The sequence below is a fragment of the Drosophila arizonae genome, chromosome 5 (genome assembly GCF_054131065.1).
Source record: "Drosophila arizonae isolate 15081-1271.41 chromosome 5, UAZ_ARI_1.0, whole genome shotgun sequence".
Lineage (NCBI taxonomy): Eukaryota > Metazoa > Arthropoda > Insecta > Diptera > Drosophilidae > Drosophila > Drosophila arizonae.
This window is the reverse complement of record NC_142925.1, coordinates 13,022,947-13,038,567: the sequence shown is the minus strand read 5'-3', so window position 1 is coordinate 13,038,567 and position 15,621 is coordinate 13,022,947. Positions and strand designations below refer to the sequence as shown.

Sequence of the window (15,621 nt, the reverse complement as noted above, 5' to 3'; positions counted from 1 at the left end):
ACTACTATTTTTAAAAAGTTGTTAAAAAATTAAAATTAAAAAAAAACTATAAAATAAAATAGTATTAAACAAATTACTTTATTAGTATGTTTAGCTCCTAGCACCTCATTTTAGGAATTTCATTAATAATTTTTAAACAATAATAATAATAATCTGATCTGTGAATATACATTTACAGATTATATATATATTTTTTTTTTACATAATTATTACTATTAAATTTTCTGTATACCATAAATGATATACAATTGCAGTAAAGTAAGTAAGTAAAACCCTCCCCTCACCTCACCTCATTTAATTAACCATCAAATTTTCGTTCTTCTTTATTCCAAAATTAGCTCAAATTATGAATATAAAATGGAAGATATTCTCTTAAGCCGAGACACTCAAAACTTATCGCCAATGATTTGTCAGCATTAATCAGATTAGTTGAGGCCATTAAAGTGTCTGTGCTCTGACTGTGTGCTAAAAACCAAATTCATAACGAGTTTCTACCAGCTGAAGTGTTTTTGCGCAAAAACTGTAATTTTTATTCATTTCCAGGACGCACTCAGAAGTGGCTGCTAAACGATTATTAGCAATTTGATATAACTGCATGTAAGTACAACACGAGAACAAGTCAACAACGAATTCACACACACACACACACATACTCAGGCTCAGACACACAGCAGGCATATGTATGTACACGTGTAGCTACTTACATAAGAGCTTAGCGCGATGCTGTTGTCTCTATAGGTGTATATATGTGTGTGTGTGTGTGTGTGACTGTAAACAGTAGAAAATCACTTCAGTTAACTAAATCGTCGCAACAACCATGCGCCGACTGCGACGCAGCAGCGCACACAGCACGATGCTGCCAAAATGAGAGACAGCAACAGAGCGCGCTCTCTCTCTCATACGCACACACACGAGCACACGCACACTGTTGATAGCGGCCATTGCAAAAGGCGTGCCAGCTGAGCGACAATAGCCAATCAGCGTTCAGCTGCGCTGTGTGACAGCAGCCGCAACGCAACAGCGACGCCAGCAGCGCAGCCACTGGTATGAGAGCAGAGGCAGCAGGCAAAGGCAAAGACAGCAACAGCAGCAGAGGCAGAGGCAGAGACAGCGACTGCGGCCGCCATTTGCCGCTGCAGATGCGTGCAGCGCTGAAAGTTAAGCTCATTGCCATATTTTTGCTTTTTTAACTGTTTTTGCTGTCTGCTTTTTGCTTTCTGTTTTCAGCGCTGGTCGGGCGCTGTTCTCTCTTTTGAATTTACTTTACTAACAAAACATGACTGTTGGGAGGCAAAAAGGAAATTGTTTTATCAAATGGGTTTCCTTACGCTTTTTATTATGAAATTAATTTTCAACATCGTTTCGCCGACGTCGCCGCCACCGTCGTCGGCCCTTTTTACACACACATACATATATATTTCGCTATACATATGTATATATATGTATGTATATGAATAATTCCCGCTCTTTGTGCGTCTCTGTTTACTCAACTTAACGCTTTGCCATGCCTCGCCTACCGCCCACAATATTCATAATTCTGTTCCCTTGCAGCATTTAATGGAAATGTTTGCGTAGCTTTGTAGCCCAGTTGCCCACCTCAACGCGCTGGGTACCCGCCTCCCGCCCCCACCTCTCGACTCTCTGTCAGCTCTTGATATTAAAATGCAAATCTTGATTATGCATTTAAGTTCTGCAGACAAATTAAATTCATTTGCGACGAGCGTTGATTAATCGAGCCCCATTAGCCCATGCCGAAAGTCCTTGGCTCCTTCGCTCCATGCGCTGCATGTAAATATTTTCTTTTAGTTTTCCATATAGACGTGCACGGCGTACTTAAGCGCATGTTGAGTGCATTGAAGCACCTAAAATCGATGGGCATTTGGCATATGGAAGAGCATTTGATGGGCTTCCATTTGCGGAGTGTTGACTTTTTCCATTCTGCAAATCGCAACAACAAATTAATATTGTAATGTTGTCAATAAAGCCAAACATACTCTTTTCTTTCTTTTGCTCTAAATATTGTGACTGAGATGTGAATGTGTGTTTGTATGAGTGAGTGTGTGTGTGTATTGCGTCATATCTGGCAAGTTATCGCAGCAAAGCAGCGAAAGTTACTCAATGCAATTGAAGCCAATGTGAAAATGCTCTGGTAAATCAATAACACTATGCTACAGGATTAGGAATGGGATTAGCATTAGCAGGAAGTTACAGTAAAGTTCTTCTATTTAGATTTTCACCAGCTCTTTAAACACATTCGTTTTACACTCGCCAACTGACACACATTACAGCACGACCCACTCTTGTTGCGCAGTGTAATCGATACGAAATTTAGACTCAAAATAGAATGGCCACTAAGTCAGTTAGCAAGAATGCCAGACAGCTAATTGTAAAATCAGTTTAGGCGCGATTTTCAATGGGCTCACTGCAAAAAGCAAAAAGCTCACAACTAAAAATCAAATAGAAAAAACCTTTAACTAGTTATTATTGTAAATAAATAGGAAATATATATAATATATTATATTAATTGAACATGGTTCAATATCAAGGGAACTCCGGTGCCGGCGGCGGCGGTGGTTAGTATTCCACAATCAAACGTGATAAAAATCTAAACCAGCTTAACATTGACTTATTTAATTTAGTCTCAAACTAATTACATAACAAACTGAGAATAATTGCATCAAGTGGAAGTGCTAAAGAAAACTGAACTGAAACATTAATGTGATTAGATCGATCTTTTTCTTTTAACTGGAAACATACAATTATGCACGATTATATATTATGAAAATTTACAAATGGATTTTACGTACTTCGTCTCTTAATTTAATTAAATTAATAATAAAAATTCATATTTGAAGGACTAAAGTGTCTGTTTATATTGCTGATATTGGATAATATTACAAAACTGATTCCGATTTCTATAAAGCGAATTAGAACCAATTACCAAAAATTTGAGAAAAAGAGTTGACATATCTGAGACAGTAAAGTTAAATAAAGTTGGATATAATTCGAAATAAGTACATATGCTCCAGCTGAGATTGGGCGGCCAAGAGCTACCTACAAAACTCACGATGCCATTAATTCCTATTTTCCATGAATTCAGGGTACAAATAATTTTAAATTCTGGAGAATATCATAGATGAGTGAAGTTGAAACTATTAGATCTCCATAATAGGTCTCTGTTTGGTATACATATATGCATATATACTATATAATATATATAAATAAGGATGTATGTATATACTGCATGTCTAAAGTCCCATTCTGTACTTCTAATAGCATATGAAATACAGATGCACAATAGATCTGTATTTGATATGTTAATAAAAATACCAAAATCAATTTTATGGTTTTCTAGAAACAATAAGAAAAGTTCAGGAATTGTCGTCTTTGTCGATGATTGTTATAGTTTGTCGCACAGCCCATACAAAAAAACAAAATTATAATAATATTCTATAAAAAGTACTCTCGTAGTTCGTATGTGAATGTATGTATGACACTCTTTCTACATACATATATGTACATAAATTTCTCTTTCTATAAATATACAGATTTCTACATATATTAAGATGTGCCTACCCGCCCACAAATCTGCGTTTCAGTTTTTCATTTCCTGTTTTTGTTCCTCTCTCTCTCTCTCTACATATCCCTCTTCCTCTTCCATCTATTTTTTTTCTCGGTCTCCCCTCCTCACCTTCTCTAGCCTCGTCACTCCCTCTCACTACATTCAATCAACCCCAAATCCCACTCGTTCCGTGCCCAAACTATTTCCCTCTCGTTTCGTCTCTTTCTAACCAACTCTTCGTCTTCCAGAGCACATTCACATGGTCACCTTGGATAAGACGGGCAAGAAATCCTTTGGCATTTGCATTGTGCGCGGCGAGGTGAAGGATTCGCCGAATACGAAAACAACTGGCATATTCATAAAGGGCATCGTGCCCGATAGTCCTGCGCATCTCTGTGGCAAACTAAAGGTCAGTAGCTGAGATCATAAAAGAGCTGGGTTTACTCAAGCCACACAATTTGCAGGTGGGCGATCGCATTCTATCGCTGAATGGCAAGGATGTGCGGCATGCCACGGAGCAAGCGGTCATTGATCTGATCAAGGATGCGGACTTCAAGATCGAGCTGGAAATACAGACATTCGACAAGAGCGATGAGGCCAACAAAAGCAACGATCCACGCAGCAATGGCTACATGCAGGCCAAAAACAAATTCAATCAAGGTGAGAAGCTTTCACATTGATATGATAGTTCTACATTTGGTTGTACTCTCCCTAGAGCAAACATCCAGCAATAATATGGGCGGCATGGGCATGGCCAGGCAGCCGACTGTGCGCAACGACCCGAAGCGTGGTTCAAACTTCGCAGCCTCCACTCGGGTCAAGCATGTGCCGCTCAACTACGACGAAGACGATGAGGATACGCGTGACATGACCGGACGCATCCGTACACAGGCGGGCATTGAGGTATAGTCATAGGCGTACTCTCTATCCCACATCCCTCTCATCACATGCTTCCCTTCCATTCAGATCGATCGCGCTTCTGCGGGCAACTGCAAGCTGAACAAGCAGGAAAAAGATCGCGACAAGGAGCAGGAGGATGAGTTCGGCTATACCATGGCGAAGATCAACAAGCGCTATAACATGATGAAGGATCTGCGTCGCATCGAGTTCCAGAAGCAGGGCAATGTGCCGCTGGGCCTTGCTTTGGCTGGCCACAAGGACAGACAGAAAATGGCCTGTTTTGTCGCCGGCGTGGATCCGAATGGCTTGCTGGCCAATCTGGATGTGAAGCCGGGCGACGAGATCGTCGAGGTCAATGGCACTGTGCTGAAGAATCGCTGCCACTTGAATGCCAGCGCCGTCTTTAAGAATGTTGAGGGCGAGAAGATCGTCCTGATTACCTCCCGGCGCAAGCCCAACGATGAGGGCATGTGCGTCAAGCCCATTAAGAAGTTCCCACCATCCACAGATGAGGCAAGCCCAAGATAAGCTATTGCTTGTTCAGCTATTAACTTTTCTCATATTTGCAGACGAAATTCATCTTTGATCAGTTCCCCAAGGCGCGCTCAGTTCAGGTGCGCAAGGAGGGCTTCCTGGGCATCATGGTCATTTACGGCAAGCACGTCGAGGTGGGCAACGGCATCTTTGTATCTGATTTGCGCGAGGGCTCCAATGCAGAGCTGGTAAGTCTTGGCTAAAATCTGCTGTGCCAGCTGCTCATGCTCATCCTCTCTCTCTCTAATCTTAACAGGCGGGCGTCAAAGTCGGTGACATGCTGCTGGCTGTTAACCAGGATGTGACTCTGGAGTCGAACTATGATGAGGTATGTGCATGGAGCAAAGCAAACATATGATTACGCTAATGTCTATTCCAATAGGCGACCGGACTACTAAAACGTGCCGAGGGCGTGGTCACTCTGATTCTGCTCACACTCAAGAGCGAAGAGTCCATCAGGAGCGAGCGCGAGGCAGAGGAAAAGAAGAAAGAGGGTAATCATGTCATTTAACTAAAAGATAACTTAACTTTTATCTATTCTATTGACAGAGGCCAAAAAGGAGGCGGAAAAGCCTCAAGAGCCAGCCACAGCTGAAATAAAGCCAAACAAAAAGATTCTCATTGAGGTGAAAGTGGAAAAGAAACCGTTGGGCGTTATAGTAACCGGTGGAAAGAACAACTTCGTCAAGGTGAGTGAACAGACACCCACTATATACTACGTATATATCTCTATCCGTCTGGCATTTACAGACTGGTTGTGTCATCACACACATTTATCCGGAAGGCGCCATAGCGGCTGACAATCGCCTGAAGATCTTTGATCACATTTGCGACGTCAATGGCAATCAGGTGCACTGCGAGAGCATGACCACGCTTAAGGTGCATCAGCTGTTCCACATGACCTACGAGAAAAATATCACCTTTACAGTTTACCGCGCCGATCCGCCGGAACTGGAGAAATTCAATGTTGAGTTTATGAAGAAGAGCGGCAAGGAATTGGGTCTCGCGCTGGCGCCCAATGAACGCGGCTGCACCATCTCCGAAATCGTATGTATAAACTGGATAGTAAGTGTGTTCGCTTGATAAGCGATTTTTCTTGGCAGATACAAGGACAATATCCGGAAATCGATAACAAGCTGCAACGCGGCGACATCATAACCAAATTTAACGGCGATGCGCTGGAGGGTCTGCCATTCCAGGTGTGCTATGCATTGTTCAAGGGCGCCAACGGCAAGATCTCGATGGAGGTGACACGGCCAAAGCCCACGCTGCGAACGGAGGCACCCAAGTAGAGGACGAGCGAACGAAATTCATCCACTGTAGATGCGTGTTAGTGCCATGAAAAATAAAACAATTTAGAATCAGTTCTAATTTAATAACATCTTGTGTTCCATTATTGTGGGTTTATTTCATGTTTGGACACTGCTTATGCTATAGAGCTTGCATTCGATGCGATACGGGGCCATAGATCAGCGCATTCCTTGGCAACCGGCCCGGTTATGGCCGAGCCTTTCATTTCGCCTTTATTGTTTACAATGACCCCCGCATTATCTTCAAAGTATATAAACACCCCGTCCCTCCTCCTGAACGGCTTCCGCTGCCGAATGACCACGGCAGGCATAACCTAAAAATAAACACGCGTTGAAAAAAGAGAAACAAACAAACAATAACTCAGAAAATAATGGGAGCTGAGCAAACTATAGCCGCTTTTCGCACATGTTAACGCACACACACACACACAAAAACACAAACACCCACACACACATTCAGCTTCGACTCAGTTTTGTTGCGGCAAGCGATACGCAGTATATTTTGCACAATTTCACTTTATATTTCCAAATAGTGCGCAGACTTACCTTCTTTCTCAGTTCAGGCTTGCCCTTCTTGACGGTGGCAACAAACATGTCACCAACACCAGCCGCGGGCAGACGGTTCAAGCGACCGCGAATGCCGTGCACAGCAATAACATACAGGTTCTTGGCACCTGAAAAAATTGTATTGAAATATTTTATTGATTGCACTGCATTTGCCCGGATTTGTATGTTTTATACATTACCTGTGTTGTCAGCGCAGTTCATAACAGCGCCTACGGGCAAACCTAGGGAGATGCGGAATTTGCCTCCCGCGGTACCACCACGTCCTAATTGACAAAAAACACAAATAATTAGTTAAACACATGTATTGCATTAAACACTTCATTATAACTTTGCAATTTTGCATTGATTAGTCGAATTTTTCACTATTTACTCGGATTTAATTTATTGGAAAATACCTCTCTTCGACATTTTGCTGCTTGTTCGGAACCAAAAGGAAGTAAAAAGAAAGAGCTAGTTCGGCTACCGAACCACAGCCAACTTAATTGGATTTGTAATCGGAATCGGCAGCGTTGCCACTGCAAGCAAGTAAATGAACTTATTTCAGTTCCGAAACGCCAGCGCTGCCAACTTTTTTTTTAATTTGTTGCGATCATTAAATTAGTACCGTTTGTACATTTAATGTTTATTTAATTTATTTAACCGTTTCTTTTATATTAATGAAATATGTTATATATTATACACATATTACAAATATTTTAAACAATTATTATTATAAATGGTACTACAGTACACATCTATTAGAAAATTAATTTATTGGTTAAAGATCGAATTATTGGTTAAAGAACAAATGTCAAATGTTTGGTCAGTGATAGTTCACAACAATTTGTTTAAAAGAAAGTAATGCATGTGTTTTAAAGGTTTAGGTTTATAAAGGAACTAGCTTAATTAGTTCCAAATGATCGATCAGCAGATCTTGAGCTTTTGACCGCAGCCAACTTCAATCACGCGCTAAGATTCTAAAGTTTATAGTTTGTGGACAAGCAATCTAGAAAATGGGCGACCACGGCTTTTTAAATTACGTTAAACGAGTTATCCATTCATTAGTAGTGTCGACGCCGGATCGCGTAACTATAGAAAGATTAAAGCGTGACTATGCAAACGAGGAAGGCTGCCCAGTGCCGTACAACAGTCTCGGCTTCAAAGACATCGAAAGCTTTTTGCGCTCAATTCCCGACACAGTTGAGGTATGTAAATTTGCATTTTAGGGACTCTCAAGTATATATATTAAAGAATATTTATTTATTCTTTAGTTAGTGGGCTACGGGCCGATGGCATACGTCTTGGCAAAGAGTAACGCCAAGACCGCCCACATCCAAGCCCTGGTGCAGTGCCAAAAGAGGCCAAGCAATAAGCAAAAAAATCGAAAACGTGGCAAACCCCTATTCTGTTATCCCTCAGAACGATCTGACATCGTGTTTATCAATGAGTATCACAAATCGAACAATGTGCTACTGAATAATTACAACAATTACAACAATTATCGAATGCATTACGATTCCAATTCGTCTGCTAACCAATATGTCAAGCAACCGCCGCAAACTCAAACTTCAGTTGTTCGCCAGGACAATTTAACAAAGGAAATGAATTCTATAACTAATTCGATTTCAAAATGTAAAATTGCTAATGCTGAGAATTCCTCTTCGGCTGCAGAAAACAGTTTGGAAATCTATGTTGAAAAGGACGAAATTGACGAAAGTCCAGATAATCTCAAGTTGCCTAACAAATCTCTCTCAAAGAACAATAGGAACCGCAGTCCACAATATATATCATCTGATGAGGGTTGCGATGAAGATGCTGAGCCGGAATATTCTGTGGTATCAAAAGTTCATTATATATGTCTTTATATACACAATAAATTATGTTTTTATTTTAGGATAAAGAAATATTAAATTACAAATATGCCGAGGTTGCCGGTTGTACCAATTTAATTAATGTAGAATCCAATGCTCAGAGCAGTTGGACAGACCAGAATCTTGATTATAGCTCCTCGGATGAAGGCAGTGAATCGGATGCCATTCCGGTCTTTGCTGTGGTAAATATTTATTGTAATTAATATTAAATTACGATTGAAGTCTCATAGACTTCATAGAATTCAAAACTGAAGTCAGATCACTATTTACAGCAATCTAATCACACTTTCCTAATGTGTTTTTTATTCCAGGACCAAAATGTCTTGAGTGTGGAATATCCTAGGGATGCAGTTCGCTTTGATTATCGATTGCCCAAACAAAATGTGCATAAAAAATTCAAATTGGAAGAGCGCGTTGAAGTGCAGCTTGTGACGGTAGAAAATCACAATTACATTATATATATTCGCTACATCATATACTCTGCATCAACAGGTTGCTAGTCCGCATAGCTTCTATTTTTGGCTACATGACGAAGATTACGAGCAGTACAAAGGCATGTCCTACAGCATGCAGTACGTATATTTTGAAAGGTTATATCATAAAAGTAATGTGCTGGCTCTTTTTCAGACAATTTTACAGCATCATTAATGAGTATAGCTATACGATTCCATTATTTTTAATAATGGTTGGTCATTTGGGTGCTGTTCATGTGAGGGAAGAAATTTGGCACCGCGTAAAAGTCTTAAATATCAAAGCTGGCAGCAGAATGAATGTGGAGGCAAGCGATCGGAAATCCTTCTGTTATTCATCTTGTATTTATAGAACTTATCCAACAGGTGGAACTTATAGATACGGGCGACCGCATGTGGATATGCCATACTGATCTGAAGTATTTGTGCAAAGACTTTGCCAGATTGCCACCCCAATGCTGGCCGGGCAGACTGGCCTGCATAACACCCAGGCAGGGTAAATGCTTTTCTATGGAGGCCAGCAACTACTTTTACGATATTGTCTGCTATCGTAGACTCTATGCGAAAATTGAGAAGATAAACGATGCTGTAGGGACTTACTTAAGAATTTTATATATGACTGTCAATTAATATGATATTCTGTTTATTTTAGGATAATACCTGCACTATGATACTGGTTGATCCAAATAGTTCGCTGCATACCAAGAACATTAACATGGCGCTCATCGAGTCTGGTTGGGTGCGTCGCTGTTACAAGCCATAAGATTTTTTAGAACTTAAAATAGAGCTACAAAGTTGAAAATGTTTGTTTTGTTTTCCCATTATCTTGTTATTTTACAAACAAATTTGGACTTCAAGTAATGTAAATTGAAAGACTTTACTTAAGTTTTATGTTAAGGCAAACGCTGTCCTTCTGCTTTTCATTTATTAGTTTACGTATAATAAAATACTAAGTTACATAAATCTTGAAACAAGTTGTTGTTGTTGTTGTCTTATCGCTTGATTTATGTTTTGAAATTAAGAAAAACAAAGACGCATAAACTACGCAAAAAGATCTCGCTCGCAACTAAATAGTATTTCTTGAAACATAATGCTCAAATTATAGTTTTTGCAATAAATATATTATTTGTTTTTTTTTTTTTTTTTCTTTTTTGTTTAACTGAATCGTCATAACAATTCCCTATAAAAGACAACATTATCTATTAATGTAGTTTGTATATATGTATGTTATGTGTGTTTGTATGTTGTGTATATAGTCAATGCTTATGTATGTATGTTGCTTGCTGCTGCTGCTGCTGCTGTTGTTGTTGTTGTCGTTGACGGCAACCTGAGGTTTTCTTTAATTTTTGTTTGTGTGTGTTTTCATTTAATTATAATTATTTTTATTATTATTTTATTTTTTATTTTTTGAGGCTGCTCTACTACTTTGTGTCAGTGTTTACTCTTCCTCTTTATTAATTTTTTTTTCTTGTAGTGAGTGAAAAACTAATAGTTCAACTACTAATGCATTTCGTTAAATTTTCTTTTTGCTTCATCTTTTTTTCTTTATCATAATATATTGTTGTCGTGTTTACTCATATTGCTGAGTGTTTTCCTTTTTTTTTTTCATTTTTTGTTGCAATGCGTATTTAAATATGCTATATAATCGCAATAATACATAATTGTTGTTTGTTGTTTGTTTGCTCTTGAGTACATAATAGCTACGCGCATTTATATTTGTTTTTGTAATTTCATTTTCTTCTCATTTCTTTCTTTATTTTGGTTTTGTGGTATGCATAACGTAACAAGTTTTCTTTATATCATAAGTTTATGCACGTGTGTGTGTGTGTGTGTGGGTGTATGTTTAACTACAGGTGTATGGGTGTGTGTTTGAGTGTGTGGCTGTCTGTAGATTAGTAGTAGATCCATAGGACTAACACCTATGTATGTAGCAAATTCAAAAGTCTATTCACTTCGTAATCATTACAATATCGTGGGCATAAAACTTATATACTTATATGTATGTAACTGTAGGTGTGTATGTGTATGTATATGTGTGTGTGTGTTCTCTCTATGGCCGTGTTTCATATCTGTGTGAATGCTTTAACTGGCTGCTGAATTTTGTTTGTTTTGTTTTTTATCGTATAAGTTATTTTTATGTACTCATCTTTTTTTTTAGTTTTTCATTTTTTTTTTTTCGATTCTTATATTAAAGTTCATCACAGTTAGCGGAGCTGAAATTATGAATAATTATTGAGGACATTGTTGTGTAATACGTTTTCTCTATCTCATTTTTTTCTCTTTTGTTTTTGTTGTTGTCTTCATTTTTTTCTTCTACTAAATCGCAATTGCATATATATGTAGACTACTGTAAATTGATTCAGTGTAGTTTTTTTTTTTTTTTTTATTTTTTCATTTTTTTTCACTAATTATTATATACGCATGTGTGTGTGTGTGTCTGTATGTGTGTGTTTAATGTTTGGGTGTATTACTATTTGCTGTTTATTTTTTTTTTTTTTTTTGTATTTGAGTTCTGCGAACCGCTATTCAGATGGTTGCTCGTTGCGTGCCGTTTGGGCTAATTATGATGCCTCAGTGTCATGGAGTATTGCCCTCGAATAGAGCTCGAAACTCGCCGCTACGTGGTCGGGGCAGACCTTCGCGTATCGTTTGCACCGGCTCAGCAATGCTCGACTCTGACCCATGCAGTAAATTCTCCTTGAGATCCATGTCACTGCAAGAGATATAAGAGTATTGTAGAAGAGTGCTATAGAAGAATATGATATAAGAGTGTAGCATATTGTATAAGAATATTTCGTACGCGTACCATATTAGAGTATAGTATAAGACTCTTATATAAGAATATTATACAATTTTATCAGACTAGCATAGATAAGTCTTATACAAGAGTATCATGTTGGTATTGTATGTAAGAGTAAAGTATAAAACCAGTGTATAAGACTATTGTATAACAGATATTTGTCATTACTTACTCATCTTTGCAGTCATCGGCCTCGGCGGCCAATGCATTGACCACCGCCGTAATTGTATTCGATTCTGGATTGCTTAATTGCTCATCCTTTTGTTGCATTATATTTGGATTTTTGCCAATCTTGTTTAGCCGCTCGGCAGCCACGGTTTCCATGGTCTTGCGCATTAGCGGATATTGATCCAGAACGCAGTTGAAATGATCCACGCTCAACGAGAATAGATTGCAATAGGTTTCGGCTCGCACGCTGGCCACACGACGCGCATTGGTCAGCAAACAGATCTCACCGAAATAAGATCCATCCGATAGTGAGGTGGCAACCTATGGATAGACAGATACCCTGTAATACATTCTAGCATGGCATACTCTACACATACCTCGCCGTTGGCCATGACAATGTCCACCACGCCCTCCTGTATGAAGTACATCTTTGTACCGATCGTGCCCTCCTTTATGATAATATCACCTGAGTTGGAGAAGAATTTATGATGAGTTAGTAACTCCTTATAGCATGCATGTATAGACGCATAGTACCTGGTTGGAAAACTTCGTATTTCAGTTTGGTAACTACGTCGGAAACAAAATTCGAATCGGCATTAGCAAAAAAAGGCACTGACGCCACGAGGGATCTGTAATATATATGTAGATATATAATTAGTTTAGTTTATTAGCTCTCTTCAAACACTCCTGTTAATTAGCTTTATTCTTAAGGATCTCCCACCTGCAATTATAGTTGATAACATCCTCGCGCAGCTTCTCGCTCAACTCGCCCAGTATTAACTCTTCATCGAAGAATTTACCCTGGTACCGATGCTCGAAATATTCCGTTATACGCTGTCGCATATCGCGCGGCAGCTTGCGATAGGCCATATACTCCTCCACCTGTTTGACCTTCTCGCGATACTGCCGCCTGCTGGAGTCCAAGCTCTGTATTAGATTGGTCGCATGACCAAGGAACAATGCATAACATGTGGCGCCCGATATCATCGATAGCATCGTTAGCCACATATCCGTCAGTGATTGTGGTGGAAATCTGCAAAGGGTGAATTAATAATACATGTGATACATGCATATATGTAAGAGATAGAAGTAGAACTTAATTTATATATATATATACAATTTAAAAAATCCAAGCTTGTTTTTAAGTATGAAAAAATATTATAGACAGTATAAAAGATCAAATAGATTGAGTTTATCACAATACAATATATATAAAATATTCATTTATTGATATTATATGCAGTTTTTGCTTACCTGCCGTATCCTATGCACAGCATATGTGACATGGCTTTGAATAATGCCCATGAGTACTGCTCCAGCCAATATGATTCCTGCATATAAAATTAGTTAAGATCTATTCTTTCTCTACCGAAAATATATATTCATATATTTAGAGATTTCATACCTGTAATTCGTTGATGGATACCCAGGAATTAGATGGAAAACCCTGTAACATTGGCACTAAGAACTGCAAACAGCCGCTCCAGTGTCCGATGAGGAGCATCATGCAAATTAAATTGAAGATCCTCATAAAAACCGAGGCCATATTAAGGAACTGCAACCAGATTTATCAATAAGAGTGCACATCAACTTAAGCCCAGCACCGCATTGTCTATTACATGTATGTGTATGTGTGTTTGAGTGTGTGTGTGTGTGTGTTTGAGTGTGTATATGTGTGTGTGTGTGTGTGTATAATATTTGTGAGTTTCACATTTAAATTACAACGAACCAAATCAAAACTAATGCAAGTAAAGTAATAATTAAAACCAAAAACTAAATTACATTTTTGTAACGGTCTTTTAGTAGGCTTTTTCGACTTCCAGCTGCCAATTACTTTGAGCCAAAGCAAAATAATAAATAAACCAAGCCACAGCCAGTGAACGAAATCAAGAAAACAAAACGAAGATTGTCAAAGAATTTTGTGTGCTGGCAGCTGATGCTCGCCTCACAGTGGCGCCCAGAAGTATGCAACGCCTGGAGCTCAGCATAAGCTGCCAATTCGTCTGGTCATTCACAATAGACGATCGCACACACACACACACACACACACGCATACAGCTGGCTGTAGTGGTAGATGCAGACAGTGGAAAATCGCTATCAATCCGTATACAAATTAGGCATAATTAACTAAAAAATTATAAATTAATTGTGAGTCTAATATTAGGCAAGTGTAATACAACCTGAGCGCAATTAATCAAACCATTTCTACGTAGTTTTATTTTTGTTTGTTTAGTGCAAATCAGCTGCTATTATGGTACAAGTGCTCATCTTAACTTTTGCTCAGAGTTCCACATAAATAAATGGATGCTTAAGTAAAAACGAGTATTATATATGTATAATATGAACTATAAGAAAATATATATATATATATAGACACACATATATATATTTAATTATGCTCACTATTCCAGAAGTATTTTACAATCAAAAGCGTTTTTCTTATCTCAGTTGTTAGTGCTACGTTTTCTGTACAGAAGTTTAGAACGAAAAACAAGAGGAAAAGGTCAAACGTCAAACCATAAACAGAAACAGAAATAGAAACGAAATAAAATACGTATATGTATATTTAACCCATGGACAGAGTAAAGAGTGGCAAAATAACGGGTGTATTGCATTCAAGTATTTTCTTGTTGTGGCTGTTGTTTTCGTGTGAAATATTACAGGGTATTATGCCATTATGCCAGGCTTTTGCAATCTTCATTGCCATCTTCATTGACTTTCGCGGGTTTATTTACACAGACTTACGGAACGAGGAGATCGCCACGCGAGTCTTTAGCTGAAAACTTTTGTACAACAGAAAACACAAGAGAGAGAGAGAGAGAGGCAAAGAGACAGAGAGAGAGAGAACAGAAAAAACATAACGCAACGTAAGCCCATAACCAAAACCAATCAAACAACAAACAAAAGAAAACAAAAACAAGAACAACAAAAACAGAGAGACCAACGTAACGGTAAACATATTCGTAACTGGCAACAGTAGCAGAGTTTTATTAGTAGTAGTAAAAGTAGTAGTTGTAGTAGTAGCAGTAGAAGAGAGTAAGGTAGAAGTACAGAGAGAGAGAGAGAAAGAGAGACAGAGAGTATAAGAGCGTAGAGCGTAGAATTGCAGCAATAAAGCGCGCGCCGAAACAAAAGCAAAAGCATTGATTGTGTTTGTTGGTGTTTATTGTTGTTGTTGCTGTTGCTGTTGCAGTTGTTGTTTTTGTTGTTGCTGTTTGTTTTAATCTTGTTTATTACAGTTGCTGTAGCATTATTTATATATCATTATTATCATTAGGCTTATTCATATTCGATTAGATTAGGCACTAGAGAGAGTGTTCAATTGTGTTTGCGATAGCGAAAGCGTTTTTACTTGATTTGCATTTGCACTTGCCCACAAATGTATGCTATACAATACGTATAAGACTTGATGTGTGTATGTAGTAGATAAATAGGTATGTATGCAAGTAACTACTGGATA

At 38.6% G+C, this 15,621-nt stretch overlaps 4 protein-coding genes across 19 annotated transcripts in view; 2 read left to right on the top strand and 2 right to left on the bottom strand.

Moving 5' to 3' along the window:
• The first annotated feature begins 2,384 nt into the window (after nucleotides 1-2,384).
• Nucleotides 2,385-6,375, top strand: inaD (inactivation no afterpotential D). The gene is made up of 11 exons (XM_018010182.2): nucleotides 2,385-2,573; nucleotides 3,811-3,971; nucleotides 4,027-4,222; nucleotides 4,278-4,465; nucleotides 4,529-4,975; nucleotides 5,032-5,184; nucleotides 5,253-5,324; nucleotides 5,379-5,490; nucleotides 5,546-5,685; nucleotides 5,747-6,043; nucleotides 6,100-6,375. The coding sequence occupies exons 1-11, from the start codon at nucleotides 2,531-2,533 to the stop codon at nucleotides 6,286-6,288; spliced, it is 1,998 nt and encodes a 665-aa protein (XP_017865671.1). The 5' UTR covers nucleotides 2,385-2,530; the 3' UTR covers nucleotides 6,289-6,375.
• On the bottom strand, nucleotides 6,362-7,423 carry RpL23 (ribosomal protein L23). The gene is made up of 4 exons (XM_018010197.2): nucleotides 7,269-7,423; nucleotides 7,053-7,136; nucleotides 6,853-6,980; nucleotides 6,362-6,620 (listed from the first exon to the last, which is right to left on the bottom strand). Exons 1-4 carry the CDS (start codon nucleotides 7,279-7,281, stop codon nucleotides 6,423-6,425), a joined length of 423 nt encoding a protein of 140 aa, XP_017865686.1. The 5' UTR covers nucleotides 7,282-7,423; the 3' UTR covers nucleotides 6,362-6,422.
• Nucleotides 7,424-7,754: 331 nt separating this feature from the next.
• tej (tejas) lies at nucleotides 7,755-11,595 on the top strand. The gene is made up of 8 exons (XM_018010189.2): nucleotides 7,755-8,057; nucleotides 8,124-8,687; nucleotides 8,747-8,905; nucleotides 9,035-9,157; nucleotides 9,216-9,295; nucleotides 9,351-9,501; nucleotides 9,560-9,781; nucleotides 9,846-11,595. Exons 1-8 carry the CDS (start codon nucleotides 7,866-7,868, stop codon nucleotides 9,954-9,956), a joined length of 1,602 nt encoding a protein of 533 aa, XP_017865678.1. The 5' UTR covers nucleotides 7,755-7,865; the 3' UTR covers nucleotides 9,957-11,595.
• Ih (hyperpolarization activated cyclic nucleotide gated potassium channel Ih) overlaps nucleotides 10,783-15,621 on the bottom strand; it is a 25,998-nt gene continuing 21,159 nt past the window's right edge. For all 16 annotated transcript variants that reach the window (XM_089469638.1, XM_089469637.1, XM_089469636.1 and 13 more), the window contains 7 exons: nucleotides 13,567-13,716; nucleotides 13,416-13,492; nucleotides 12,883-13,194; nucleotides 12,696-12,790; nucleotides 12,539-12,627; nucleotides 12,166-12,482; nucleotides 10,783-11,906 (listed from right to left, as the gene is read on the bottom strand). In XM_089469638.1, coding sequence (XP_089325764.1) covers nucleotides 11,771-11,906; nucleotides 12,166-12,482; nucleotides 12,539-12,627; nucleotides 12,696-12,790; nucleotides 12,883-13,194; nucleotides 13,416-13,492; nucleotides 13,567-13,716 — 1,176 coding nt within the window. In that variant the 3' untranslated portion in view covers nucleotides 10,783-11,770. The remainder of the gene's footprint in view (nucleotides 11,907-12,165; nucleotides 12,483-12,538; nucleotides 12,628-12,695; nucleotides 12,791-12,882; nucleotides 13,195-13,415; nucleotides 13,493-13,566; nucleotides 13,717-15,621) is intronic.

Bases quoted from the DNA above. Each gene is read 5' to 3' on its own strand.
- inaD (XM_018010182.2), top strand. From the start codon at position 2,531: ATGGTTCAATATCAAGGGAACTCCGGTGCCGGCGGCGGCGGTG. The intron at 4,223-4,277 runs GTGAGAAGCTTT...TACTCTCCCTAG, and splicing joins CAAAAACAAATTCAATCAAG to AGCAAACATCCAGCAATAAT. The intron at 4,466-4,528 runs GTATAGTCATAG...CCTTCCATTCAG, and splicing joins GTACACAGGCGGGCATTGAG to ATCGATCGCGCTTCTGCGGG.
- RpL23 (XM_018010197.2), bottom strand. The intron at 6,981-7,052 runs GTAATGTATAAA...CAATTTTTTCAG, and splicing joins GAACTGCGCTGACAACACAG to GTGCCAAGAACCTGTATGTT. The intron at 6,621-6,852 runs GTAAGTCTGCGC...GTTTATTTTTAG, and splicing joins AGCCTGAACTGAGAAAGAAG to GTTATGCCTGCCGTGGTCAT.
- tej (XM_018010189.2), top strand. From the start codon at position 7,866: ATGGGCGACCACGGCTTTTTAAATTACGTTAAACGAGTTATCCATTCA. The intron at 9,158-9,215 runs GTAGAAAATCAC...CTGCATCAACAG, and splicing joins TTGAAGTGCAGCTTGTGACG to GTTGCTAGTCCGCATAGCTT. The intron at 9,782-9,845 runs GTAGGGACTTAC...TGTTTATTTTAG, and splicing joins TTGAGAAGATAAACGATGCT to GATAATACCTGCACTATGAT.